This window comes from Artibeus jamaicensis, unplaced genomic scaffold, assembly GCF_021234435.1.
Source record: "Artibeus jamaicensis isolate MK-2021 breed Jamaican fruit bat unplaced genomic scaffold, CSHL_Jam_final contig_793, whole genome shotgun sequence".
Taxonomy (NCBI): Eukaryota; Metazoa; Chordata; class Mammalia; order Chiroptera; family Phyllostomidae; genus Artibeus; species Artibeus jamaicensis.
Genome location: NW_026521975.1, coordinates 9,885,691 through 9,913,339, shown reverse-complemented (window position 1 = coordinate 9,913,339; position 27,649 = coordinate 9,885,691). Strand labels below are relative to the sequence as shown.

General features: G+C 55.5%; 1 protein-coding gene across 8 annotated transcripts; it reads right to left on the bottom strand.

Annotated features, from left to right (window-relative positions):
* Positions 1–483: 483 nt before the first annotated feature.
* On the bottom strand, positions 484–24,185 carry MELTF (melanotransferrin). Of its 8 annotated transcripts, XM_037147437.2 has the most exons (16): positions 24,048–24,185; positions 22,533–22,687; positions 21,219–21,318; positions 18,874–19,056; positions 16,705–16,861; positions 15,428–15,495; positions 12,106–12,293; positions 11,372–11,552; positions 10,527–10,678; positions 8,815–8,911; positions 7,745–7,939; positions 6,674–6,830; positions 6,519–6,586; positions 4,582–4,769; positions 3,052–3,250; positions 484–2,598 (listed from the first exon to the last, which is right to left on the bottom strand). In XM_037147437.2, the coding sequence occupies exons 1-16, from the start codon at positions 24,094–24,096 to the stop codon at positions 2,516–2,518; spliced, it is 2,220 nt and encodes a 739-aa protein (XP_037003332.2). In that variant the 5' UTR covers positions 24,097–24,185; the 3' UTR covers positions 484–2,515. The 8 variants fall into 8 exon arrangements, with proteins under 8 accessions (XP_037003332.2, XP_053528880.1, XP_053528881.1 ...); XM_053672905.1 differs by having other exon boundaries at positions 2,510–3,250; XM_053672906.1 differs by having other exon boundaries at positions 2,510–3,250; positions 7,745–7,936.
* Positions 24,186–27,649: the final 3,464 nt, after the last annotated feature.

Here is a 27,649-nt window from a genome sequence, read left to right as displayed (position 1 = left end):
CAAGCCAGAGTAGGGCTCTGGCTGTCCAACTTCAGGACGGGCCCGAGAGCTCCCACTGCAAGGACTGTTGGGGATCTGATCCGCTTCCTCCACTCCAGTGTGTCAGCAGCTAACTTGCCAAAGAAAAGGTGTGGGCAGCTTATTTTGGAGACACGGGGCAGGGGCAGTGGAAAAGTTTGCATCTTCCTCTGAGGAGTAGACACCCAAGAGGCTGAAGGGGTTGAGGCAGTGGGATGAGCCAGGACGCTGGCCCCCCTGTGGGGGCCAGAGAACCAGTCCATATGGGGGAGGGGAGTTGGGGTCTCACTGGCTGGGGGCCCTGACTGGCCCCTGACTTGTGTTCTCGGGGGACAGGGTCCTGAGTGGAAATGCCATTCTGAGTGACCTGGGGCAGGTCGGCCTCTGGCCACCTATGAAGATAAAACCAATCAGCAACAGAAAGTTTCTATCAGAATCCAAGCCTCAGCAGGTGAAGGGTTGTTTGGCTTTATTGAAAAAAAAAAAAACAACAAAAAAAACCCAGCCAACTTGTTTCATGAGCACTAACACAGTGGTGGCTAGCTGACAACCAAACGTCACACAGCACTCACACAGGTGACACCTTGGGTGGCTCACAATGCAGGTGTCACACGCCAGGTGGCGTACTAACCCAGGGGGGCCACGCTGAAGTACACGTCCCACTGCACACATCTCTCTTAAAAAAATTATGCAACCATCAGGTCTGAGAAGACTCATTCGCTCCCCTCAGTGAAGAGGGTACAAAGCTGGATAGCAGAGGCTGGCTCCTGCCGAGCCCTCGCAGGGGGTGAGGGCACCCCCCAGAATGGCGAAGAGCCCTGCCAGGAAGGTATGACTATGGCCAGAATGTGGTCAGAGGCCTCCTTTGCTGCTGAGAGATGGAAGGGATCTGTCCCAACGCCCACAGGTGGGGGGCAGTGTCCCCGAGGCCCCTGCGCACTGAGATGTAAATAGCTCCAGGCCCACGCAGCACCTGGCTTGCTGACGAGGGTGGCTGGCTCCTGTTTCTTCTCTCTCTTTGCTTTTTCCAAGGAGCAAACTTCAGAGTGAGATCTGGCAGTTCTGGAAACTTCTGGCTCCTGAGACAACCATGGCAATACCTGGAGTAGAGAGAGGACCCTCTACAAGCACTTCCCACTGACTCTCACAGCAGGTGGGAGGAGGGACCCTTCCTCTGGAGGGAACCTCAGGTCCACTTGGCGCAGGTCTGGGCCGGGAGATGCCCCGGTCACACTGCGAGGACACGGAGCTCCTCAGCACCTGACCCGGCTCCTCCGACAAAGAAAACGGCATCCTTCCATTTCCAACTCTTTAGAGGTCCTCGTAGTGCCCCAAGCTCTCCGCCACCTCCTGCTCCAGGGCTTAGAGCCTGGAGGCCGAGCCCTTCAGTTTGGAGGCACCTGCTGCCACCAGATGTACAGGAGTGGTGGGCGTCACACTGGGGGTAAGGGAAAGGGGCAACGTGGAGCTTAAGAGGAGGAAATGCAGGAGTGGGGACTCCTACTGACTGGACTTAACCCGGGGACACGGTCTGGGGCAGATGAATGCACGGAATGGCAGGGCCACAGCGTGTCTGGTTCTGAGGCCTGCCCTCCCTGCAACAGACAGACGTTTAGGCAGAATTTTAGACTTCCCAACCCTGTGTCAAGCCCTACACCCCTTAAAAGTTCTTATGAAGAAGCATTTCCTTTGTCTAAGGAGCCCTTGAACGTTCCATCCCAACGGTCCTGCCCTGGCCTCCCGGCCCTCGCCAGCCCGGCACAGTCAGGCGTCCTGTGGGCTGGGCCGCGTCCTGTGGGCTGGGCCGCACCAAGCCACGGAAGACACGAATGAGGGGCTGTGTGTGCCCAGCAGCTTGGCCTCTCTGGGGAGCCTGGCTGTAGCCTCATCCAGTGGATGCCTTTGTGGAAAGACGCAGTGTCCTCGGGAGGGAGGACGGACAGAGTGGGGGCCGATGGGAGCTGAAGCATCCCGTCTGTACAGGGGAAGTGGGAACCCGCAGGGGAGGGGCCCTCTGGGCGGCGCCAGCAGAGAGGGACACGTGGGAAGTCCAGGCTCAGCCTGTTTCCTTGGTAACTGGCCTTTTCCAAACCCAAGCCTGATGAGGCCCCAGGTGGTGGGAGCCTGCAGATTTGCAGGGAAGAAGTGCCAGCCTGTGGGTGGGCCGTGACTGGGAGGCTGGCCAACGCCCCCAGGTGGCAAAGTGACAAGTGGCGCCCGGGAGGCAGAGGCTGGATTCCAGCGAGACAGACCTGCTCACCTCCAGCTCTGGGTTAGGGGGCTTTTCTTTAACATCATTTTTATTCCACTTTGAAGCAATCGCAGAAGCTTCAGTGCCGGGATCACAGCTCTGAGGAGCTCCGCGGTGTCTCACATTTCCTCTCCCATCACATGATTTTCCGTGTCAGCTGGATTTACCGAGGAGAACAGCCGTATTTCTAGAGATTTCCGAGTAGGTTTCCATTCCAAGGCAGGGTGAGGCTCGCCCAGAGCTGCTTCAGAGGGAGGGCTGCAGGAGGCTGGCCGAGAGGGCCAGCGGGAGCAGCGGCAGGAGCGGGGGCGCCCTGCAGGGGGCGGCCGCTGAGGGCCCAAACGCAGGTATGAGGCTCTGAGCACATTTCTGTAAACTCAGCTCACCCAGGCTCCCTCTTTCTGAGCTATGACAAATGTTCTCTCCTCTGCTTTCTTTACATATTCATTCCTTTTAAAATTATACCACATGTATATTTATGTAGTTGTCTCATCCTTTCTGGAAGATTATTTTTAGCATTTATAGTCATGATCCAGGTCTCTCTGGGTTACACAGCCAAGTGTTTCTGCTGTAACTCTCTGCAGCCGCCTGTTCAGACCCTCCCGAGACACCTCATCTGGATCATTTGAAAGACCTGGAGCTCCCTCCACTCGCCCAAGGTTCTCTGGGGAAAGACTCAAAAGGATGTGGCGAGACTGGCAGGATGCCTGCTCCTCCTCTGGGAGGGGGTGAACCTGCCCGTCCAGGCTTCCACAGCCGCCCACCCAGTGGCCGGGCCCTACCTGCACCCGAGCACTGCTGGGACAGCATCCCTTCCAGGGCCGCCACGTAGTCGGGGCCCAGCCAGTCCAGGTACGTGGTTTTCTCCCCCACAGGCTCCACCCGGACTGTGGCATCCTTGAAAAGCAGATCTTGACCATGATAGTCAGAGGAGTCGAACATTTTGAAACCATTCTTATTGTGGTCATCTCCAAACAGGTCCTGGAAGCACCACAGGCAGACCTGCTTTTTATCTGGGCTCCCAAATGGTCACCCAGGTGCTGTCTGCTGGTCACTGGTCTACATACAGTGAACCGAAGGGCAGGGGATTGCAGGCACCAAGACTCTGACTAGACAACTCATCCACCTCTGTCATCCAATGGGATTTGGAATAAGATATGGTGAAGCTACCACAGTGGAAAGGAACAGGGTGGCTATTGATCTTTTGGGGGATGCTCAAGAATCCTCTTGAGGATCTAATGAAAGTTACCAGCTTTCTCCCCAGAAAAATGCACCTCTGCACAGGGTACTTCCCCCACGCAGGTCAGCAATTTAGGGGGAAGGACGGTGAGAGAGGAAGAGAGGGTGGGTTAGGACTCAGGGACCCTGCTGTCAGACAGCCTGGGTTCAAGTTCTACATGTATTTTGAAAGTGCAGCTAATAGGACTTGCTGATGGACTGAATGTAGAGCATGAGAAGAAGACTGGAGTCCGAGGCTAAAGTGGGGAAGACCAAGGGAAGAAGAACGTCCAACCTTGGACTTGTTCAGTGTGAGATGCCCGGTAGAATGCCAGTTGAAATGTCAAACAGGCAGTTGTTAAAGAGGCAAGTCTGGCCCTGGCTGGTGTGGCTCAGTGGATTGAGCGATGGCCTGCGAACCAAAGGGTCTTTGGTTCGATTCCCAGTCGGGGCACATGCCTGGGTTGCAGGCCAGGCCCCCAAGTAGGGGGCATGCAAGAAGCAACCACATATTGATGTTTCCCTCTCCTTTCCCCTCTCTAAAATAAATAAACAAAATCTTTAAAAAAAGAGGCAAGTCAGAGACTGAAGGGTTGATGGCAGCAGGACTGAAGATGGGCGTTTAGGAGCTAGTACGTGAATGCAAGCTGACGGCGTGGGACTGGATGAGATCCACAGGGGTGTAGGTGCAGCAGAGAGGAGGGTCAGGACTGAACCCTGGGTGGTCACAGGCCTGGGGAACGAGGAAGGACCAGCAAAGGAGACTGGGAGCAGTGGCCAGAGAGGCAGGCAGAGAGCCAGGCAGGACCCTGGTGGGGGCACCCGAGAGGCAACCACACATTGATGCTTCTCTCCCCCTCTTTCTTCCTCCCTTCCCCTCTCTAGAAATAAATAAAGAAAATCTTAAAAAATGGAGGGGAGAGTAGTTGGAGGGTTGTTTTTGGCTAAGTGAAAAAGCACAGAATTTGTCCGTCTCCCCCAGGCCTCCTCGGTTCCCCCGGGGGTCCGATCCCGGTAGTCTGACAGGTCCCGGGGCTTGCCCCCCCCCAACCGTCATCTACTCTCGTAATGACATAGCCCCTGCCCTGACTCACTTGGGCCTTGTCCAGCAGTCCATACACGGCAAAGGTGTTGGTGTCCGGCCGAACCATGATGGCTCGGGACGGTACCTGGGCCAGGTTGCAGTCTTCAAACTGAAACACCTCGGCCCGGGCCCCACTGGGACACAGCAGCTCATAGTCCTCCGACCTGAGTGCAGCAGCCCATGGCTCCGAGCTGTGGCCTGAGGGGGAGGAAGAGAGAGAGGACGCTCTCCTCCGGGACCCCAAGATCCTTGACTGGGGAGAGGAGGTGGCAGTGTCTGGCCAGCTCCCCAGAATTCTCCACTCTCCGATCGCTCTGCTCTGTTGCCGGGATGAGAGAGCCCAGCCAGGTCCAGAGTGTGGGCGGGAGCTACAGTTCTGAGGGAGCTGGGAGTCCTACTCTGTGACAGGCTTTGACAAGCACTGCTCTGTCCTCATGACAGGTATGATCACAAGGCAGGTATGATCACCTGCCACTGTATGAGTGAAGAAACTGAGGCTCTTATCCACTGCTGGGCAAAGAACCCCCTTTGTGTGTGACAGGTTTCAGGCCCGAGTGTGGGATGGGTTAATAAAGGTTCACCTCCTCCCCTAACAGCTGAGCTTTTCAAACCAGATGGCGTATAACATCACATGTGAACCCCTAAGAGACCATTCCACAGGACCCGGAGTTTTAAACCAGCACCCCAGTGATTCTGAAGTAGGTGGTTGATCCAAGGGCTTCCTCAGACACACTGCCCTTGGGAGTTACATTATCTTTATGTCTTCATGTATCTGTCCTCCAGAAGGAACTTCGGGTTGGCCCATGAGTAGAGACGAAAATATGGGGAACTGAGCAACCCTGGGAGGTGGGTGTTTCACTGTGGGTGGTTCAGAGAGGCCTCCCTGACCCAAGGCAGCAGGGGGCTGGGACCACACAGGGCCCCCAGGCTCTGGAGCACTCAGCTCCCTCCCGAGGGGGATGATCCAGGGGCTCCAGGTGGGAGGGTGGCAGGGGAGGGGGGCTGTGGCAATATGGCCTGGGGCACTTCCCAGCTCACAGGGTCTTTGGTGGCCTTCATAGGCAGGGTGGGGTCTGAGATTTGAAACAGTAACAGATGCTCTTCCCTGCGAGTTTGCTTTTCCTTCACCAACCTCCATCTCCCACGTGGGCCTTTTCCTGGGCAGAGACGTGGTAGGACAGCCCTTTCTGAAAGGGCTGTGCCTCAAGCGTTAGGGGGTTCAAAGCCTGGGTGTAGGCAGGGTGTACAGAACGGGCAAACAATGAGTGTTGGAGGCGAACAGCCTCCAGTCTTCAGAATGAATAAAATAAAGTCTCTGACAGAGGGAGAGCAGAAAGGGGAGGGGAGTGATGTTTGCCACGGGCCCCCGACCCCTGACAGGACCCCAGGGATGGGCTCAGGGGGCCCCGGAGCACAGAGTTCTTAGCTCTTTTTCCCAGAGGGAGTTCAGGAAGGTCTGTTGGAGGAAAAACTGCAGCAACATGAATGGGATTGTGCCTGGCCGCCATTGCGGAGGGGCTGCAGGAGGGTATTTGCACGTGGCATTGATCTGCTCCGGACCGAAGACCAGACGCGAGTGGATGGCCCTGTGGAGAGAGGCCCCTGCCACGCCTCCCACACACCTTGGTACCACATATGCATCCCAGAGGGCGTCTCCCCATGTTGACTGGGAATGAGTTTCTACCACTTCAGTGGAGCGCGGGTTTGGACTGCAGTCCAGTGCAGACTGTCCTGTGTCCTGGCTGTGTGGCCAGAGGTCTGCTCTTGCCGTGAGGCTCTTGGGGCCCCAGGATCCCCAAGGGTCAGAGGCTTCTAGATTCAGTCTTTCCCGTTGCTTCTTGGCCCCCAAACCCAGCAACGCCTGGGGCCTGGACTGTGTTGTGGGTGGGGAACGGCCCCTCCCCACTGGGGTCGGGCCTTGCTCAGGCCCCTGTCCTCCTCACGTACCATTTGTGTTGTCAAAGACGGTTGTGTGCTTGACAAAGGCGACATCCCCTGCATTCTCAACCAGGCACCTGCCACACAAGAGGCCAAAGCAGGTGTCAGCAGTGTCCCAGACGCCGTGCCAGCCCCAGGCCTCCCTGCCAGGCCTGCCAGAGTACCTGAAGGCGCCGCTGTAGCCAAAGTACCTCTCCTGGCTGTTGCCCACACACTTGTGGCGGCCCTGCTTGTCCCCCACACACAGTGCACACAGCGAAGAGGGGTAGTACTTGGGGTTGTTCACGGGCACGCAACTGGAGTTGAAGAAGTCGCTCACCGCTGGAGTGCAGGGAAAGAGCTGTGTTAAGAGGCTGGTGCAGAAAGGGCAGCCAGGAAGGAGATGGGAGGGCTGCTTCCCCACAGGTCTGCCCACCCTGCCCAGCCTTCTGGCTCAAGACCACCCGTGCGCTCCACTGACCACCCAGCTCAGAGCGGCAAATCTCCTCCCGTGGGAATCAGAGGGATGAGAGAACACAGAGGTTGTCTAGATACAGGAACCCCGTGGATAACCTCTGATAAGCGGTCACCGAGTCTTCCCTGGAACTCCCTCAGGGATGGGGAGCTCACTACCTCGTAAGTTATTTTGTTCTAGTCAGAGACCCTGTCCAGCTGTCTGGGAGTGGAGGCAGCCAATCCCAGCGCCTCTGTGTGCTTGTGTGGGTGGTGCCAGCCAGGACCGAGGTGTGTGTGCAGTCAGTCCAAGGATCTTGCCAGCTTCCTCCTGCCTTCCTTTCACCACATATGTGTACCACTCACCATATGGGGAGGGCCCCACGGACGGCTTGTGGTGGGTGCTTGGTCAGAACGTCTGCAGCACTAATACGGATGGACAGCTGCTTTCCAACAGGTCCCCCAGATGCCCAAGGCTGGGGGGTGGGGCAGCCCCAAGACCAGAGGTGATGCAGCTGGTCTAGAACCTGTGCACACCCCACTCCTCGTGCCCACTGGAGCCAGTTCCACTGTGGGTGAGTAAGTGGGTAGGGCACCCTGGCAGCTTCCACAGAACCACCAGACACCCCTGTCACCGGGGTGGCCAGGAATATTTCCCACCCTTCCTAAGAGCAAGGGCCACGTCAGAGGGGGAGAGGAGTCTCTGGGGCTGCCTTCTGTGAGGTCATGTTGGGAGAGGGTCCCTGGCCCCAGCCAACCCCAAAGAAGATTTTCTGCGTCTGCGTTCCCAAGGAGAGTGGCACCTGTGAGGACGTCGCAGTCCTTGGGCTGGATGAAGCCCCTCCGCACGAGGGTGCCCACAGGGATGTCCCAGCCGGCAGGGCTGCCAAAGGCCGAGTGGCAGGAGCGCTTGCCCCGCAGCTCGTTCAGGGTGAAGGCGTAGGAGCTGTTCCGCTTCACCACGGCCACCACGAAGTACGAGTGGCTCCCGTCCTCTGCTGGGGAAGGGGACACCAGTGAGGCCCCATCTCAGTGCCAGGGGCGCCTTTCAGGGGTCCCTTCCTGCCTCACCCCCTTCCTCCTGCTGCTGTGCACCCCAGAGGGCTGGCCCTGGCCCTGCCCCTCCCTGTCCTGCAGGCGCCCAGGCCTGAGGGCTGGTGGCTGTGTGGGCCCCATGGCCGAGAAGCAGCTTCTGGCTCTGCTGCTGGAGTTCTTTCTCCCACCCCCTCACCCGCCAGCCTTCTCACTGGGAGGGATTTCTTTCTTTCCCTCTTTTCTTACACCCAGGTGCTGTTTTTCTCACCTCCCGGCAGAAAGGAGGAGGCACAGCTGAGACACAGACACATTTTTTCACAACCAGGTGGAAGGAACCTGAGGTCACCACTTAAGAGGACCGGGCGCCGCGAGGCTTCGGGCCAGGTCCCTGGAAGGTGTGCATGAGCTGACCGGCAGGCAGGTGGGCCACCTTCTGTGAGCTGCATGGTCAAGTGGCGCGAGGCCCAGGAGGCCACTAGTCCAGGGTGAGCCTGCTTTTGTCTGGCCCAGGTTGCAAGCTAAGAATGGCTTTTATATTTTTAAAGTGTTGTTTAAAAAAATGGGTAGCAAAGTCTGTATGTGGCCAGTAAGGCCTGAAGTGCTTACACTGTGACCATTTACAGGTTCACTGACTCCAGCCGTGTTTCCAGTAACTGAACGGGAACACTGGGGCCTGGGGCAGGAGGGGCTTGCGTGTGACAGACGGCAGCCAGCCCGGGGACAGAGGCACCGTGGGAGAGCCGCTGCTTTTGAAAACAGCCTAAAGGGCAAGTTCATATGTATATAAAAACACCAACCACCTCAACGCCAAAGCCAGCGGCCTGTCCCCTGCACTCACGAGCGTACTGCTCCCCAGCCGCTGGAACCAGGCCGTACGTCTTCCCTGCTGTGTAGATGTCTTCGCCCCTGAGGGTCACAGCGTCAATTTGCCCAGCCTGCAGGGGGACAGAGAGAGTGGCCAGGCTGGGGTGAGCTCCAGGGTGGCTCTGGGTGTTGGGAGCGGATGGAGGTATCAGGGCCAGGTCTCTTGGGGTCAACTTTGACCTCTGACTCCCATCTCCTGGTGACCCCATCGTGCCCCATCAGCCCTTTCCTCCCATTGTGAACTGGTGCCGGCAAGAGGGGTGCCTGGAGGGCCAGAGGCCTGAAACCAACCCTCGCCAGCACTTCTGTTCACGGGTGTCTGGTTCTACTTTCAGTAAATGTTTTCTGAGGGTGTCCTGTTACCGGGAGAGGGTCGCCTGCTTGTGAGGGTCTCCTGAGCAGAGCCTCGCACGGTCTCTGCCGTCCGGCTCGTGTGGGCTCTCCCCGTGGACGCCGGCCTTCAGAGGCCTGGGGCACCGCGCTGCATCCCCGGCACCTGGCCGAGGGCTGGCACACAGCACGGCTGTGAGACATTTGCCAAATGAGTGCACAAATGGGTGAACGGGCTGGGTCTTAAAAGAAAAGCCGTCTGAGGGCCTGAGAAGGAGGCTCCAGGGTGAGGGATGAGGCCCCGCCTCAGGAGGCAGGGTGGACACTCCTGAGAGGCTTTGGTCTGAAAAATGCTTCTCACCTCAGGTCCCACCTACTTGCTCTTGAAGAACAGGAGGGAGGAGTCCAGGAACCCAGAAGCTGACGGGACACCTGTCGCCATGGTGAGACCTCGTCCCTGACTTCAGGGCCTCGGGCTGCCACGGAACCCTGGCCTCTGTCTCCAGTCAGAGAAGTAAAACGGAGCTGAATGGAACTCCGAGACCAGGACCAGTGCCTTTAACTGCAGGTGGCAGTTGTGTTAGTGATGCCAAATCAATGTGATGGGCCATGACAAGTGTTAAAAAAAAAAAATAAATAAGACTACCCTTGGCCAGATTGCTTAGTTGGTTAGAGCATTGTCCTGATACACCAAGGTTGGGGGTTTGATCCCCAGTCAGGGCACATACAAGAATCAGCCAATGAACATATGAATAAGTGGAACAAGTCAATGTGTCTCTGTTTCCTTAAAATTGAAAAAAAACAAAAACAAACCCGAAGACTAGTATATAATAGAACAGAAACTACCAGCATACATCTTACTTAGTGAGAGGAAGTACTGTTCTGCCTCATATCTCCAGCTATAGAAAGAATTTTTTAAACATATGTATCTGAAAGAAAAGTTTTGCAGACTAGACAGTGATTGATGTGAAATGTGTCTCTGGCTGTGGGCTGCCGTCAGGACACGTGACAAACGATGACCCAGGCCCACCCCTGTGGTGCACAAGGGGAAACTGAGGTGCAGCAAGGGGAAGGGCTCACCTAGGGCCGCGGGGCTGGGCGGGGCCAGCATCACACTCCTGGCCACCTGCTCAGGGTAAACAGCCCCCCCTCTGCCCTGTTCCTGGGGTGGGGTGGCAGGTCCCTGTGGGTCCTTCCTCCTCCCCTTCCCCCGTGGAGTGGCCACAGGAGGCCTTCCCCTCCCAGGCTGTTCTGTGTCCCTAGACCAGGTGGGTCAGGGGAAGATGGGGAGGGACCATCCGGGCACTGCCACCGCTTTCCGCAGGCCCGTTCTGCCCCGCCGGTCACGGCCCCCACCTGGATGCGTTCCATGCAGTGCTGGGGGGACTCGGCTGACACACACTGGATCTCCGGCCTGAGCCCCTGCCTGCTGAAGGCCACAGCCATGTCCCCACACTTCTGGATCTCAGGAGTGGACAGCACACACCAGTGCAGGTAGTGCGGCAGCCCTGCGTGAGTGTGAGCGCACGGTCACCGCACACTCGCCTGCCGCAGGGGCCGCCCGAGCACGGCCTGTGGGGCTGGGGCCTCAGCAGGCAGAACTCGGAATCAGACCCAAGGGAAATTCTGGCTCTTTCCCTCGTTAGCAATAAGGGATCATTTATTTAGCGATCTGGTCTTGTGTCCTCATTGGAAAATGAGATGACTCTTCCTCTTTCTCGGGGCTGTGAGGAGGCTTGCGGGAGGCCACGGCTGCCGTGGGTCCAGCTCAGTGGCACAGCACCTCCCCGTGGTAGGTGAAGGGGGGGCCGGAGGCAGGAAGCCCTACTGCGGTGGTCCAGGGGAGACACGCCTGAGCCGGGGCTGTGGCCGCGGGCGGGCGGAGGAGCAGGGGGTGTGCAGGGAGAGTGACAGGACTCAGCGACTTCAGTGTGGGGGGTGAGGAGAGCCTTCCCCAGTCAGACGTGATGGCCTGGACCCCACCCCCTGAGGGAGGAGGGGCTTCGGAGAACAGCAGGCCTCCCAGTTTTGGAGATGCCTTCCCCCCAAACCCCTGCAGGCAGGGCAGTGAGAGCAACAGGTTCCCCTCCTGGAGTGGTGTCCCCCCTACCCCCACCGCCCCTACCCTCTCTCCAGGAAACCTGCCATCCTTGCAGCCAGGCTGGGCTGGAGCCGGTGGCAGAAGAGACAGGTGGACTTACTGTTCGAGTCACAGAGGAAACCCTTCATGGCACGCAGGTACTCAGGGCCCAGCCATGCCTCGTAGGTCTGTGTGGCGATGGGCACCAGCTCAGACGTGGCATCTTTGAATAGCAGGTTCTTCTGGCCATAGGCCTCAGAGCTGAACATCTGGAAACTCCTGTTCTCATGGCTGAACAGACGCTGTGTGTCAAAGGGTAAGGGCAGGGGGCTGGTGAGGTGCTGCGGGGGCGGATCCCTTCCTGCCACCACTTCCTTCTTCCTGTGCCCTCAGGGCAGATGCCCACTGCGGGCCAGGCCCGGCTCCACCCCCCGCGCTCCTCCGGGGGCATCCTGCCTTGTCATGTCAGCTGACTGGACCCAGGACTCCTGGCCTGGGTGTGGGATGGTACTGAGACCAAGCCATGGGGCAGAACTGAAGCCGTGTGCCAGCAGTCAGTCAGTGCTCGCTGCTCTCGTAAGCAATGGCTCCAGCAAGACATCATTCACCACGTCTCACTGATGGTGTCCTTGGACATTTACTGGTTTTGTCATTTTGTTTATTTGCTCACATGAGCCATCCAGCACAGAGGCCAGGGTCCCTAGCTGGGGTGGGTCCCAGGGGAGGGTCCTGGGTCCTGCCCCTCCTGGTCCAGCCAGCCCAGCTTCGGGACGGCTCTGGCCCTGAACTCCCACCCTGGTGAAAAACACGAAGGCCCAGTGCCACTCGAGAAGCTGTGTGGGTGCCTGAACTCACCTGGCCTTCACTGAGCAGCTGGAAAATGAGGCCTCCGTCCGTGTCAGCGCGGACCACCACAGCATGAGCGGGCACCTGGGCCAGGTGACACCGTCTCCATTCAGTGACGTCAGCCTGGCTGCCATCGGGGCACAGCAGTTTGAAGTCCTGCGACAGCAGCGCCTGGCCCCAGGAGGGCAGGGTGTTTCCTGGGAAATTGGGAAGCCTCTTGTGAGCCAAATCTGTCTGGTGGAACTGGGGTGTGTTAGGAGGGTGTCAGGGATGGCTCATGAGAGGGAGCCTGGGGGAAGTTGGAGTGTCATGGGCCCAGACCCACGGTGAGAAGGACGCTCTTCCGGAATCTCACCGGGAGGCGGGGCCCGCACTCAGAGTGGAGGGGAGTTTGGTGGCCGTACGAGGCCAGGTGTCTTGATTAACTGTGTCTATTTTCTTCAACTCTGTATCTCTCAACAAGTTCTACTAATAAAATGGATTTGAGGAGATAATGCAACACATACAAACAAAACTGTTTGTTAAAGATAAGAAAAGTAAGAGAAGAAGAGAAGCTTAAGCTGAGAGAGAGAGAAATGTTCGAGGAGGTCATTGCCGCCCACCGGCATGAAATCTGGCTCGGACCAGAGGGCAGTGGGGACAAACGCTGACAGAGCCCACCCGGAACTGGGTCCCGCAGAGAAAAGGAGAACTCTGCAAAGCTTCACCCACATGGTAATGCAGTGTTAACCCACCTATCCATATTTTGGTATATTTCCTCCAAGCCCTTTTTTCTATTCTAATCATTTTAAATATGGTTAAATTTCCTATTCATTTTATTTTATTTTTAAAAAGATTTTATTTATTTATCTTTAGAGGGGAAGGGAAGGAGAGAGGGAGAGAAATATCAATGTACGGTTGCCTCTTGTGCATCCCCCATTGGGAACTGGCCTGCAACCCAGGTATGTGCCCTGACTGGGAATCGAACCGCGATGCTTTTGTCCTCAGGCCTGTGCTCAATCCACTGAGCTACGCCAGCCAGGGATTTCTATTCATTTTAAATAAAGTTAAGCACATACTCAATAGGCAACCTGGCATCCTCCTTTTTTCATTTGTCATTTCAAACTAATTTTCCACATTATTGGAAACTTTCCGTAAAACTCACTTATAATAGAAAACAAGATTTACTTGAAAAAGTATTGACAACAAATAGGAAAATTAAGAACACTAATTAAAAAAATGAGGAAATAGGAGGGAAAAAGATAATTCGCAGGATCATGAAAACTCTATGTTCATTGCAGCATTATTGACAGCAGCTAAGACCTGGAAACAACCAAAGTGTCCTCCAATAGGGACTTGGGTAGAGAGGTGACACGTAGGTGCCACGGAAGACTACTCAGCCATAAAAAAGATGAAACGCTGCCATTTGTGGGTGGACCTTGAGAATGTCATGGTAAGTGAAATAAGCCAGATGGAAAAGGACAAGAACCATATGATTTCACTCATATGTGGGATATAAAACAGAAAGCAACAGACAGACAAACAAACAAACCTGACAGACACCGACAGTGGGAGGGTGAGTACCAGAGGGGGAGGGGGTGTGGGGAGAATGAAGAGGGTAAAGGGTCAGCTAGATGGTGACAGAAGCAGCCTAGACTTTGGGTGGTGGGCACATAATGTGATATACTGATGACGTATCACAGAATCGCACCTTTAAAATTACATAAACTTTATTAACCAATGTCACCACAATAAAGTTAATGAAAAGATAGGCATGATAGAATTGCTTTGTCTACCTCACAAAGTTGTAGCCAAACTCTAAAGAAATCATTAAAAATTACTTCCTTAGATTTCCTTTGAATACCATCAACATTTTAAAAGAGCTAATTTTTACCAAATGCACCCCTATTCCTTCTCAAAGTTCCAAATTCTCCTCTTCATGACTCACGTTGGGGCCCAAGTCCCTGCTGCCTGTTTTCTTGGGATCGCCCTGCACTGGAGACACCCTGTGGGCCGCCTCCTTTTCCAGGTCACTTTGTTTTTCTTTCTCAAATTTGGCTCATATTGTTTGTCTTCACGAATGTCAGACTACATGATTAAATGGCAAAGATTAACAAAACAGACAATGATTTTTAAAAATGGACAATGATCAGACACGCTGGCACCGCAAGACTATAGAGGTGGGGCAGGGGTAGGGCTGACTAAGGAATTTCGGGGTGAAGGGTCTCCCACAATCGCTGTCTCGACTGTGGTGGTAGTTACCCAACTGCTGGTTTTTGGCAACACTCATAGAACTGTATTTCAAAAAGGATGAATTTCTGCTGTATGTCAGTTACCCCTCAATTAAAAAAATAAGTGATCCTCGGGCTAATCAAAATTAGGGGTCATTCTATAAAATCACTGGCCTGACTCTTCAAAAAAACAAACAAAAGAATTTAAAAAATTGAAAAACTGTTCAAAGTTGAAGAAAACTAAAAAGACCTAATAACTGGATACCAGGTGCGATCTTACATGAGGTTCTGGCCTCTAAAAAATTACTACAAAGGACAGAATTTGGACAATTAATGTATCTAACATATGGACTGTAGATGACAGTCTTGTGTCAGTGCCACATTTCACGAGTGTGACAACTGTACTGGGGGTAAGTTCACACCCGGGTCTTAGGGACACACACCAAGTTATCAAAGGGGTGTGGGCAGGCGTCCACAAGGGCTCAGAAAGAACACACATACAGCCCTGGCTGGTATAGCTCAGTGGATTGAGTGCAGGTCTGAGAACCAGAGGATCGTGGTTCAATTCCCAGTCAGGGCACATGCCTGGGTTGCAGGCCAGGTCCCAGCAGGGGACGCACTAGAGGCAACCACACATTGATGTTTCTCTCCCTCTCTCCTTCCCCTCTAAAGATAAATAAATATTAAAAACAAAACAAAACAAAACACACACACACACACAGACAAAGGGCAAGTCACTGTGGCAAATGCTGAAAGTCAGTATCCTGGAAAGAATAAAGGGGAGTTCTTTGAATTACTCTTCCAACTTTTCTAAAGCTTAGTTATTTCAAAATTAAAAAAAAATTAAATGACAATGATATACTGGGTCAACACATAACAGCTGGTCCAGAGATAAAGGGGCAGCTTCTTCAGATAAGAGGAAAATGCCAGGAAGGGATGGTAGGTGAGCAGTAGTGCAGAGATTTGCAAACTTTTTTGGAAAAGCGGAACCCAGTCTTCGAATGGAAACAGAACCCAATGCCATAGACAAATCGGGGCAGGTCAGAGCTGCCCCCACGGCCCCCTTTGAACTCCACCGCTGAGGCCACCCTGGGCCCAGCAAGTGGTCCCTGCTCACTCACCGTCAGTGTTCTCCAGCACAGTGCTGTGCTTCACAAAGGCCACGTCCCCTGCCCCTTCTGCCAGGCACCTGCAGGGGAGAGTCCTGTGAGCCTGGGGTGGGGCTGCGCCCCCTGAGCCCCAGAGCCCCTGCCCACCCTCCACCTCTCTGGAGGCCCAGCCTGGACTGAGGGGTGGTCATGGTGGGCGTGGGTTTCCCAGGCACACCGTCTGGTGTGCCAGCTCTCCTAGTGGCTTTGCCACGTTGTGGGGCCTTCCTAGCCTCATCACCTGTGAAGTGGGGATGAGAAAGTGGCTCCCGTGGGGAGAGATCCTTTGTCGCCTGTGTGGATCCTGTACAGCGGGGCCTGGAAGGAGCAGGAGCTCCTGTGGTAGCTGCTCTTAGCGGCGGCTGCAGCCCTAACGCTCAGGGGGTTTGAAGCTGACTCTGACCCAAGGCAGGGGGCAGGAGTAGACCTTCTTATGCCATAACAAGAGCCCTGAGAGGAAGGGTCGAGGACTTGAAGTATCCTCTATATGGCACTGCCCAGTGGGGGAGGCAGGTCAGGGGCTATGGGCAAAGGCGCTGCCTGGGTCTCCACAGCCACAAATGATCAGGGGCTGGACCGGGGGACGACACCAGGGAGGTGGGGTACGCAACAGTCTCTGGCTTAGAGGACAGAGACCTGTTTTTCTCTTTGTGCTAAAAACTGCATTTTACCCAGAACCCAGACTGGAGCGTGGGCGCTAGCAGACTTCCCTGCTTCCAGGGGAAACACGGAGGCTGGGCCGGTGCGAAGGGCTCAGCAGGCGTCCATTCCTGCTGCGGGGTGGGGGGGGGGTAGGGGCACCCAGGCCTCCCTTAGAGACCCATGGGCCTGCAGCCCAGCAGCGAAAGCCTCTCTTTCGTATCCACAGCGGGCTCCTCTGGACTGCCAGTCTGAACCAAAGGGTCCCCGACACACTCCCCCACCCCCACCGCCCTGAGTCACCAGAATGGGGACATGGGAGCGCCCAAAGGCTGTTTTGTCATTTTTTTCCTCTCTGAGTCCTCACCTCTCTAAATATACCAAACATGTTGACTTATGAGCAAATCCAGTCTGCGGCTTGATGTTTTTAAATCAACCAGAACACACGAACTGTGGAAAGGCCACTTTGATGAGATGCTGCGGACGCTGTACCCCCCCACCCCCACCCCAGGGCCCTCCCTGCCCAGGTGTTTTTCCCCAGCTCTTGGGGCCGCAGGGCCTGGCCCCTGACTCCGCCCACGGAGCGCCAGCCCCGCCCAGGCCCCTCTCACCGGAAGGCCCCGCTGTAGTCGAAGTATCTCTCCAGGGGGCTCTTGTCACATACCCCCTCCCCAGCCGCGTTGCCCCGGCAGAGGCGACACAGGGACTTGGAGTAACTGGTCTCTCCTGCTCCGGGGACACAGCTGCCCCCAAAATACTCGCTGACAGCTGTGGGAAGGAGGAAGAGGGGGTGAGCCAGCTGTCCTGCAGGGTCGGACCCCTTGCCCCGTCCACTAGAGACGGCTCAGGCCACTCAGGCGGGAGTGGAGGGCCAGGCGCCCCAGGGATGGGGCTGGGCCTTCAGGCTGCAGTTGGAGCAAAACTGGGAACCTGGTTCCAATCAGTGATTCCCAAACCGAGGCCACACAAGTGTGGGCCCTGGGGAGTGATCGTTGTTATTCAGAAATGGCTCAGGAAGTAAACCGTTCACCCCCAAAGGCTGAACAGCACAACTATAGGCTGTTCTCGTTGAGGGTTTCATCTCAACGTCGGTATGGGTGAGCAATCAGTGAAAGCAGGGAAAGAAATAAATTATTGCTTAATGAGTATGATTAACTTGATAGACAGTGCATCTCACAACAAGAAGGGGAGGAAAGTGGAGCAGAAGGAGGTGTTATGAGTGAAGAGGTCAGCTCCGCACGGTTTCCGGGCCGGTTTCCACCCTCTTGACAAATATTTACCCTGTGCTGAGAACGTCCCAGGGCTGCGCGGGGTGAGCGGGGTGCCAGTCACCTCGTGCTCACCTCCCAGCTAGACTGAGCTCTTTCAGGGTGCGTGCCCTTTCTTGATCTTGTTTTGTATCCTCCCAGGGAAGAAGACATTTAATAAATGTGTCAAGTGACCGATAAACCACACATACCTGGCCGGCAACTGTGAGGACATGGATTCCAGGCATTCTGGGGGCGTGCTGGTTTACAGAGTGGCTGGGCCCATGTGGGGGCAGTGCATACATGCATGGGCATGGGTGCCCCATGTGTTTGGGCATGTATGTACATGCATGTGTATGCACAACTGTGAGGTGCCCGCTAAGAGGTATGGAAGTTGAACTCGTAGTAACCACAGCTCCCTGAGGTGAGCCCGTGCCCTGAGTCATGCAGTGTGTGAAGCACTGTGCAAAGATGGCGGGTGAACTATCTTGGTCCCCCCGACCTCACTGCACTGAAGTTAACTTCCATTTTACAAGATGAGGAAACTGAAGTTCCAGGAGGTGATCTGTCTGAGGGCAGATCATCTACCTGACAGCCACGTCAGGGCTTTAAAAGACCATTGTGTCTTCTGCAAAATCCTTCCCCCCTCCGTTACCCACCCCCAGAAGCACTCGTCAGCTGTGGAGCGAACCAGGAGTCAGCACTCTTGTGGACAAGGGATTTGAGGGCCCCCCAAACTCTACTTGGGGGGTGGTGTGATCCAGGAGAACAGTTTGAGGGTATAGTGGTCATGTGTCAGGGGCCACCTCATGGCTGTAGTGTCCACTCTGGAGATTGACACAACTGGGTGGCCAGTAGGTGACCAAGAAAAGAAGCCCAAAGCATGAGAAGCAGGGTGTCAGCCCAGGCTGCCAGAATGAGGGCTCTGGGCTCTCAGCTGAGACCCTCGGGTCTTCACCTGACTCCCCTCATGCGTTTCATTCTCAGCCACCCTGTTCTGATCACTCTGCACCCCCTTCCCGAGGAGAATTTTCTGTCTGCACTTCAAACGAGTCAGTCAGGGAGCAGCAAGTCTCTGATTAGCCATGTGTAAGCTTTCTGGGTACAAGTCTGCAGCCTGCTTGGGTCCTGAAGAAATAGGGTTTCTGAATCTGTAAAGTTGAGGGCACATTTCTGTAAATAGCAACTTGCACCAGGTGTCCACCAGTGAGAGCTGCAATTCACAATGTCCCAACATGGGCTGGGCCCCGTTTTTCAGGGTGAGGACTGAGTGAGAGTCGGCTGCCCTGAAAGAATCCCCAAGCAGAAATTAAAATGGTGGCAACCGGCATTAAGGGCAGGCGGGAGTGATACCACTGTTAGGTGTCTGGGAGGCCCGGGCAGAGCTGGGACTGTGCCATTCTTTACAGAAGGTGCAAGAAGGAGGTGAGCCAGGAGGAAGGCTGTCCTGTGAGGGAAAGGGAAGGGATGAGGCAAGGAGATGGGAAACCCGGAGATGTTGCAGAGGAGCGTCTGCCCTCCAGGAGCCCTCACCTCGCAGCACGTCACAGCCCATCACGGAGAGCCTGCCGCTCTCCACCAGGTAGCCCACGGGCACGTTCCAGCCCACTGTCCTGTTGATGCCCGTGTGGCAGGACTTCATGCCCTTCAGGGTGTTGATGGTCAGGTTAGAGCTCCTCTTGACCACAGCTACAGCGTAATAGGAGGTACCAACATCTAGAAGGAGGAGAGGAGCGAGGATGGCGAGGGAGAAGCCACAAGAAAGGCTGGGACCCTGACCAGGAAGGCTGTGGGAGAAGGGTGCGTGTGCACGCACACACGACCCTGTGTGTGGATGCACGTGTGTGTGGAGGTACAGGTGTGTGAGTACGTGGTGTTCTAGTTCCTGAGGGAGCAACTGAGTGTGAGCCACCTGTCTAATCACAGATCCCGCCCTCCTGCAGCCTGGTTTGGTAGATATTGAGATATTATTTCATTAGTTAATTTTTGCCTTTCCTTCCCAAGTTAGCTGGCACTTAGTTGGTCGACATCTGTGAATGTCAGGGGGGCTCTGTATCTGGACCAACAGCAGAAGTGGCCGGTAACTTTTGTTTTCCAAAAGTTCTCCCTGTGGAGAGGTTGGAGAGGTGGGAAAGGTTGAGGGAATGGTATCGTGGTTACGGGAAGGGCAGTGGTTGGGAGGAACAGGGAGAGCAGGGTGGTGGCTTCCCTCAGATTAGAAAAAGGGACTTACTAGTGCTGAGTGGGAAGGAGAGGTAGGTAGGTAGGTGACAGGTGGACAGAACATTGTGGTCTCCCATCACTCAAGACCCTAACTGGGGTGCAGGTGGGTGGGCAGGAGTCTACAGCCTTGCAAAAGATTCCCCCGGGCCAAACGTGGCCGAGAAGGGGCCATTCAGACAAGACAGAAGTGACTCGTCTATGGGGACTGATGTCCCATCACTGACACTGGAGTGTGGGTGCGCATGCACAACTGCCCCGTGGTGGCAGGTGCCCAGGGTCAGACTGAAGTTGAGTTCTAGAAAACAAAACCAGTGTTATGTTTTGTACACCTGAGTCTGGCCCTTGGCAACCTAAGCAAGTAGTCTCATCCGGTCCCATCCTCTGATTGGCCCACTGTGCCTTTCCTTTTAGTCCCTTGAACACACTAAGCTCTTTCTTACCTGGGACTCTTGTCTGGGCTCCACTTAATGTCACCTCCCCGGATGAGCCCTCCTGTCTGCTCTGTTTTAATGGTCTCCCATCCATTGTTTACTTTCTGACACCTGCTCTTTGAGGGGCAGAAACTGGCTTCTGTTGCTTACTACTCTATGCTCATGACTGGCATGTAGTAGGTGCTTAATAAGTGTGTTGCATTAATTAAAGGGGAAGATCTACATTTGGGGCCTGAGAGGCAGGATTGTTTCTGGCTGTTGAGTGAAAAGACTGGCTGGTTTACAGGGCTGGACTGTGTCTTATGTCATCTGACAGTCACTAATTCAACAAGCAACCAAGAGAGACCCTGTGCTGGGTACCAAAGATGAGGACCAGGGCCTCCTCAGGGGACTCACTATGGTGAGAACAAAGAACACAAGACACAAGGGGACGGAACCTTAGCAGAGTGAATCGGTGCTCTGGGAAGCAGGAAAGAGAGGACCTTTGCAGGGGTGGGAAGGCCCAGGGGAGCCCTTGGAGGTGACAACGGATCTGATTGTGACAGAAGCCAGGCACTGGACAAATGGGAGAGGTACGAAGGGCGCCTGAGGCTGCGGCATGTCTGGTGTGAGGTGAAGGTCCAGGGGCGAAGGAGCTCATGTTTCCAACCCATAGCCCACGTCAGGTGTTCACACATCGGCAGGGATCACTGTCCCCATTTTATAGTCAAGGAAATAAAGGTTGTCCAAGGTCACAGGAAGTCCCAGGAAGGGGCAGGGCTGGGACTTGTGTTTGGTGTGTCGGCTCTGCAGTTCCTGGTCACCACCTCTGTCCCGTCCCCATTACCGCTCTTGCTGCTTCTGACAGGTGGCCCCTCACGTGCGCGGTGGCCAGGCATTACTGAGGTTTACTCCGGGCCATCACGCCCAACACTACACCAGGCCTGGGGCAGCCCCTCGGCAAGAGTTTGAGGGTGAAAACCTGGGGTCTGCTGGGACCCCCGTGAGGAAAAACAGGTATGGATCAGCCTCTGCCTCCGGCACCCTCACTCCTGGGGAAAGGGCGGGTGTGTCAAGAGAGATGTAGGGCCTTTGAAAGTTAGTGTGGCCAGGACTCTAGGACTGCTCTGGGGAGACGGCTGCTGACCAGCTCCAGGGCTTCATGGCTGGGCCAGGCCCAGCAAGGACACACTGCAGAGCGACTTCCCCTTTCCTCCCACCCCTCCTCCCGCTTGGCCCTCTGACCTTGATCATACACTTCACCCACCACGGGCTTCAGGCCGTGCTCCTTCCCTGCCTCGTAAATGGCTCCTCCGTCCAAAGTGATGGCTTCAGCTTCCCCAGCCTGCTGGGAACAAGTGATTCAGCCCCACCTCGCCCCTCCCCGCCCCTCCTACCTAACTCAGGGAGACACTCAGGGACACCCCCTTAGGGCCCCTTGAAAAGACACAGAGGCCCACACTGGTCCTCTTGGTCTGGCCTAGGAGCCGTGTCCTGGCTCAGCCTTGCAGGCCCCTCCCCGCCCAGAGCGTAGGAGTCTCCCCCTTTACCAGGCCCAGGGGCTCACCTTGTTTTTCTAATTAGTTATTTGAAAAATATTAATTTTATAGGACGTATAGTAGATGTACAGGGAAAAAAAAGCCAGATAGTACAAAATGGTGTGTCGTGCAAAGTGAGGCTTCCTCACTCTGGTTTCCCAGCTCCTGGCTGCCCTGCTTCTTGGGTTTTCTCTCTAAGATGCAGACTGAGTCCCATAAATGCATGCCCTCTTCAAATTTTTCCTTTTTACTTTAAAACACAAATGGCAGTATACTATCAACGTGTTACGGAGTCCATGAATAGAATTACAGCCCAATACAATTGGTCTCCGCCTTCACAGTGGAGCCTGACCCAAGGCCTTGGCCCGCAGGGGACCAGGACTGGATTAGGCCTTGGGACGTCCCAAAGTCTGAGCTGAAGTGAAAGCTCAGGTCCCTCTGTGTCTGCCCCTGAGGCTTCCCGTCACACCTTGTCCTGCTACTGAAGTCCTGCCTCTGAGTATTGGCGGTGCCAGGTGCGCGGCTCTGCTGCCACTCGGAACTGCTTTCCCACTCCTGACTCACCCACCCAAGACTGCTGGCCTCTGGTCCTTCCACTCCAGAATCGACACAAGCCCTGTTCTGGAAAACTCCACGGCACAGAGAGTGACTCCACCGTGGGTCACGGAGGACTATGCTGTCTGGGCTCCCTCAGTGGGGTGAGCAGTGTCGCCAGTATGGCAAGGACCTTGTGGAAGAAACACTCCGCCTCTCAGGTACCTTTCCCCACCGGCGCCCATCTGAGCAGGCGCCCACCCTGGGGCCTCCCAGTGCCTGGCCTGGGCCTGCGCAGGAAACAAGCTGGCCCTTGTTGCCTGGGAAACTCAGATCCTATCGCCCAACCCTGGCGGGGGGGGGGGGGGGGGGGGGGCGGGGACATTGCTGCTTTTCCCAGTGAATGAGGCTGTTGTGTGCTCCCTCCTGAGTCAGAGCCCTCTTGTCTGGCCTGTGGAGGTGCCAGAGCGGAAGGGCGAGGACTCACCGTGATGAGCTGGACGCAGTGGTCAGCTGAGGTGCCCTGGATGCACAGGAGGGAGGGCTGGATCCCGGCTCTCTGGAAGGCCTGGCTCATGTCGCTGCATTTCTGCTGCTCCGGGTCTGAGGTGGTGCACCACCGCACCTCCGCCCCGCCGAGTGCTGGGGGTAGGGTGCAGTGAGGCCCAGCTCCCCGAGGGCGCCCGCAGCCCCCACTGAGGAGGATGGCTCCGGCGGCTCTTCGTGACTTGGTCCTCAGCCGCAGCACAGCCTCGCCACTGGGAAGCACCTCGCTAGTTCCCACCTCTCTTGACACCTCTGTGTTCTCCAAGAAGGTGCTGGACTGGGTTCCTCACTAAGCAGTGTCCCTGGGCCCTTCATGAACTGAGACAAGAGCCAGGGGAGTGGTAGAGCTGCCCTTGAGGAGCCTTGCACCCTCTTGGAGCGTCTGTGATTATGCCCCTTGCACAGCCCCTCAGGGGGCACAGTGCCAGGACCGACGACAGAGGGAGGCTGAGTCAGCTTCGAGTTAGTGCTCCTCTAACAGGTGACTTCAAGGGAACTTACTTGACCTCTCTGCGCCTGTTCCGTCTTTAGGAAAAGCAAATGAGAAAACCCACCTTCCGCGCTGTAAATAAACCTGTGTTGAGCCAGGACAAACAGTCCTCAGCGGCCTTCTGCTCAGGCCCCTCTTCCTGCTCGGGAAGCCGCGGCCGAGTTCGCTCCCGGCCCGGGCCCGGCGCGCCTCCCGCACTCACCCCGCCCAGCCAGGACCGCCGGGGGGGCCTGTGTTCCCTGCGAGGCTTTGGGGCCGGTTCCCGCCCCCTAGGGACCAGGTCCCACTCTCCCGGCGCGCCCACTCCAAGGGTCCGGCAGCTCCCGGAACGGGGGCCGGCCCTCCCCGTGGCGCTCCGGGACCGCACGCCGGCAGGCCGGGCAACCGCCGAGCTCGGGCCCTCGAGCCCTGCAAACAGCTACCTGAGGCCCGGCGCCAGTCTCCTAGTCCGGACCCCGACTACCCTGGGAGGTGGCGGCGCGGGAGCGCGTGGCGGGGGCGGGGGTGGAGGGCACCTGCGCCCGCTTCTCCACCCCTGCGCCCCGCAGGCGCCCCGGAGCTGTCCCCGGGGAGGCGTCTCGCCCCTCCTCTCACCCCCTGGACTCCTCCCATCTCCCTCCCCGAGGTGACTGCGGAGAAGTAGGGGCTCTGGCCTCTAAACCCTCCTCTGCCGTCCATGCTCATCAGGGGCGTGCAGCCTCCGACGTCCTCCCGACATTCCCAGGCCCCCTCCCGCCCCCCACGCCTTTGGCGGAGCCTCTCCTTGGGGCGTCAGAAGGTCCGCTTTTTCGAGGCCCAGCTCAAGGCCACTTCCTCCACTGAGCTCTCCAGACACCCCAGTGTGTTCGGGTCAGTGCTAGTTCCCTCTGTCGTCCTCATCCGCGAGACCCGTGGTCCGGACACAGTTCCCAGCTCCAGACCCCCCGCCCCGGGTCCTGCTCCCACTGCCAGGCGGAGGGGCCTCACCCGTGCGCAGGGCTACGAGGAGCCACAGAGCCACGCTCAGGCCCCGCATGGTGCTGTCTGGAGCGGGCTGAGTGCGTGCAGGTTGGGTCTACGTCTGGGTCAGCAGCAGCTGGAGCTTTCTCCCTCCTTCCTGCCTGCATGGGCTCGCAGCTACTTTAAGTGTGTCTGGGGCGTGTCTTGCAGTGTCCACGCCCCTAGGGCGCACCAGCCCACCCAGACTGGATACCTGGGATGACCACACTGGCGTTGGTCTTCTCGCTGGCGCTCCTTGCTGGAGCCTCGGCTTGGGTGGGGGCCGAGTTTCACCGCTGGGCTGTTTGGATCCCCTGTGCTCCTAGCCCTGGGCAGCGCCTCCGCTGTCCGAGGGTCTGGGATCTGCTCTCTGGGGCCTGATTCCCTCAAGTCACGGGCTGTTCCTCGGCTGTCTCCTCAACAGTCGCCTGGTCGGCGGGGGCATCTTTACTTTCTCTTGTCCTAGAAAGACCCCAAACATCGTGTTCCACTGAAGAGGGAAAAAGCTCCGACTTGGGAGGAAGAAGAGGTCAGAATCCAAGCGTATGAGTTGGACGGAAGTGTGAAGGCCATCGAATGTATTCACCAGCCTCTTCAAGCACACATTGCACGGAGGAGCCCCTGGGGATAGAGAGATGGACCCTGGTAGATGCGGCCATAGCTGGGAAGCACCTGGCAACAGGGGTATTTCACATTCTAGGCCACTGCCTCTTCTCAGACCCAAACAGAGGAAATGACTTGCCCCAGGCCACACATTAAGTCAGTGACAGAGCTGGAACTAGAACCCAGGTCCCCGGCAGAGCCAGGCTTATTCCATCACGCTTTGGAAGGTGGGAAGAAGACTAAAGAGTGGGGGGAGGAGGAAATAGAAGAGGACAAAGCAGGAGACGAGAAGAGGAAGTGAATGAGGATGGTGAGGCAGGAAAGATTGGGAGGTTGTCTATTTTTCTAGGCCAGTGGTTTTCAGAGCATGGTCCCCAGGACAACAGCAGCACCTCGAACAACAGTATCACCTCGAACTTGTTAGATACGCAAATTATCAGGTCCACCTCTGACCCACTTAATCAAAACCTCTGGGACACAGGGCCAAAAATGTATGTTTTTGACTCTGGTGCACAGCGGATTTTGAGAACCACTGTTGGTAGACCAGATGGTAATTCTCCATGTGTGCTGGGGATATGGAGATCAGACTGCAGAAATCCTTCCTCAGTCATCCACCTTCATTTATGTCCTCTTTTCAATCACCTCTCCACGAGTACACAGGACTGAGATCCTCCCTGTCTTGGGTAGAGGACACGTGTGATAAGAACTCTCAGTGAGAGAGGACTCCTGGGTCTGAGTTTGTCAGTCCCTGAGCCTGCTCTGCTCCCTGGGGAAGGGAGCCCTGGCGCCTCCAACTGGGCCACGAAGCTGCTGCTTCTCACACATGGAAATGACACGGGGCCTGGGCTCCAGGAGACCTGAGCTCTCCTTTTATTGCTGACTCACTCTGTGGCCTTGGCTAAGTTCCTTCTCTCTGGGCTTCATATGTAAAAGGTAGATCGTGACGACGCTGTGCTATTCTTCTTCCCCTAATAACTGCCTGCTCTGGAGAATCTGAGGGACATTTGTGGTGCAAGATGGAGAAACAAATGTGTGAGGGCAGGAGGCACCCCTTTCTAACTTGCACGACTGGATAGTGGGTGGCCCTCACAGGGGGGCTGTGGCCTGTCCTAAGAGGTGGGAATTAATAAAGTGCCCTCAGCAAGCCTCCCCCTCCTGACTGCGGGGATGAAAGGCTCATTTTGCACATCCCATGGGCAACCAGAAGGTATTGGCAGGATTCGAGTTCATTTAGATTGTTCCTTCAGCAAAACTCCAGGTGACACTGGTAGGGTGTGAGACAGCTACAACCTAAGAGCTTGGTGAGCCCTTTCACAGTGAGCTCCTTTCCCTCAACTGTGACTCATCAGTGGATTTGCTGATCAGGCTTCTAGATCAGGCCCATTTGCCTGCCTCGAACATGCACACAGCTTCAAATTGACACCTGCAGGTAACGGGGACTCCGCCTCAGCTTGAGCTTGGATACTGGCATTTCTGGGATGTAGACACACCTGGGTGACCAGAGGAGTGGGTGTGATGCAATGAGTGTACAATCAGCCAGTAGTTTAACCAGGGAACAGCCTTATAGAGAAGTAGAAGCACTGAGGTTAATTGGGTCCCCATTCTGGACTCATTGAAGTGTGAGAGAGTATAAAAAAAATAAAATAACTGGTTTCACTAACACTCCTGGGAGGTGTTGGGGCCTAAGCAACGTGGCTTTGGCACCCCCTGACCCTATTCCAGGATATGAAAGACAAAGAGCTCTTTTGCACTCTGCCAAGACACAGCCCTGGCATTCCAAGGATTCAGGGTGCCCATCAGCATGGAGCCTGCTCGTCCCTTGTCTGGAAGCTGAAATACTCTAGAGACAGCCTCTGGAAACTCAGAAAGAAGAGGGGTCTTTGATAGGGGGCGGAGAACCTGTACCGGTGTGAGGAGGGGGCTAACGAGCCAGAAAAATGAGGGTGGACAATTCTCTTACCCAGAACCTTACAAAAATTAATATATTTTTTCACTTCAACAAGCTGTACTTTATATTTTTCTATTTTTATGGGCTATAATGTCTTTGATGAAGAACATGTCCAAACAATTTTTGTTCTGGGGATGTTTGGATGGGCTGGTATGCATAGAGAAAATTAGGAAGGGTGAACGTTCACAGCAGTAAATGTGTTACCAAAGGACATGGCACTCTTACAGCAGGTCTTCACTTAGGGTCGTCGGGATGTTCTTGGAAACTGCAACTTCGAGGGAAACAACATATAATGAAACCAATTTTACCACAGGCTGATTGATATAAACAAGAGTTATGTTCCTTTGACATATTGCTGGTCACAAAACCATTTTTAAACCTCTAAATAAAGACCCAAACGCTTCTAATATTAAGCTCTGAAGTAAGTGTGAACCATACAGACATTTAAGAAAGATTACTAAGAACAAGTGAGACAATTGTTTTCCAACTTGCTTATTTCAGTTGAGGGCCTCCGGTGGGCAGAGCCTGTGCTGACGGCGACCCTGGACGGGCTGCTCACGCAGGGCACACTGACACACACTCCTACTCACTCAGGCTGAGGCAGTGGAGACACCCCGGTTTCTGTCACACGCACGTTTGGGGATGTGGGAGGAAAACGGAGTCGTCCAGAGAAAACCCTCACAGGCACGGGAAGGATGTGCAGGCTCCGTACAGACAGGGGCACCAGCAGGGAACAGTTTTTTCTTATCGGTGTTATAATGAAATGATGTTATTTGAGGACCTGCTGTTCTTCTGACATCATTTACCATGCATTTGCTGACTGGTTAACACATCTGAATTTGCATATTGAGATCAATGGTAGAATGATTGAGCGTCTTGTGAACAAAAGCTTTTGCCTCTTTACAAGTATTTTCCCTAGGAAGCTGGACTTAGAGGAAGCCTAGTCATTGGGCTGCATGATATTCCACGTGTCAGCATTTCTAAGGCCGATCCTATGCTGTTCTCTCCGTATTCATCACAGTGTCTTGAAGTTGGTGAA

What these genes read in the sequence shown, in the direction of transcription:
- MELTF (XM_053672905.1), bottom strand. Translation starts at nt 24,096, where the DNA reads ATGCGGGGCCTGAGCGTGGCTCTGTGGCTCCTCGTAGCCCTGCGCACG. An exon ending in GGCTGGGGAGCAGTACGCTC is followed by an intron (nt 7,940 to 8,814) that starts GTGAGTGCAGGG and finishes CCCCTTCCCCAG; the next exon opens with CAGAGGACGGGAGCCACTCG. An exon ending in GGACTGCGACGTCCTCACAG is followed by an intron (nt 6,831 to 7,744) that starts GTGCCACTCTCC and finishes CCTGCACTCCAG; the next exon opens with CGGTGAGCGACTTCTTCAAC.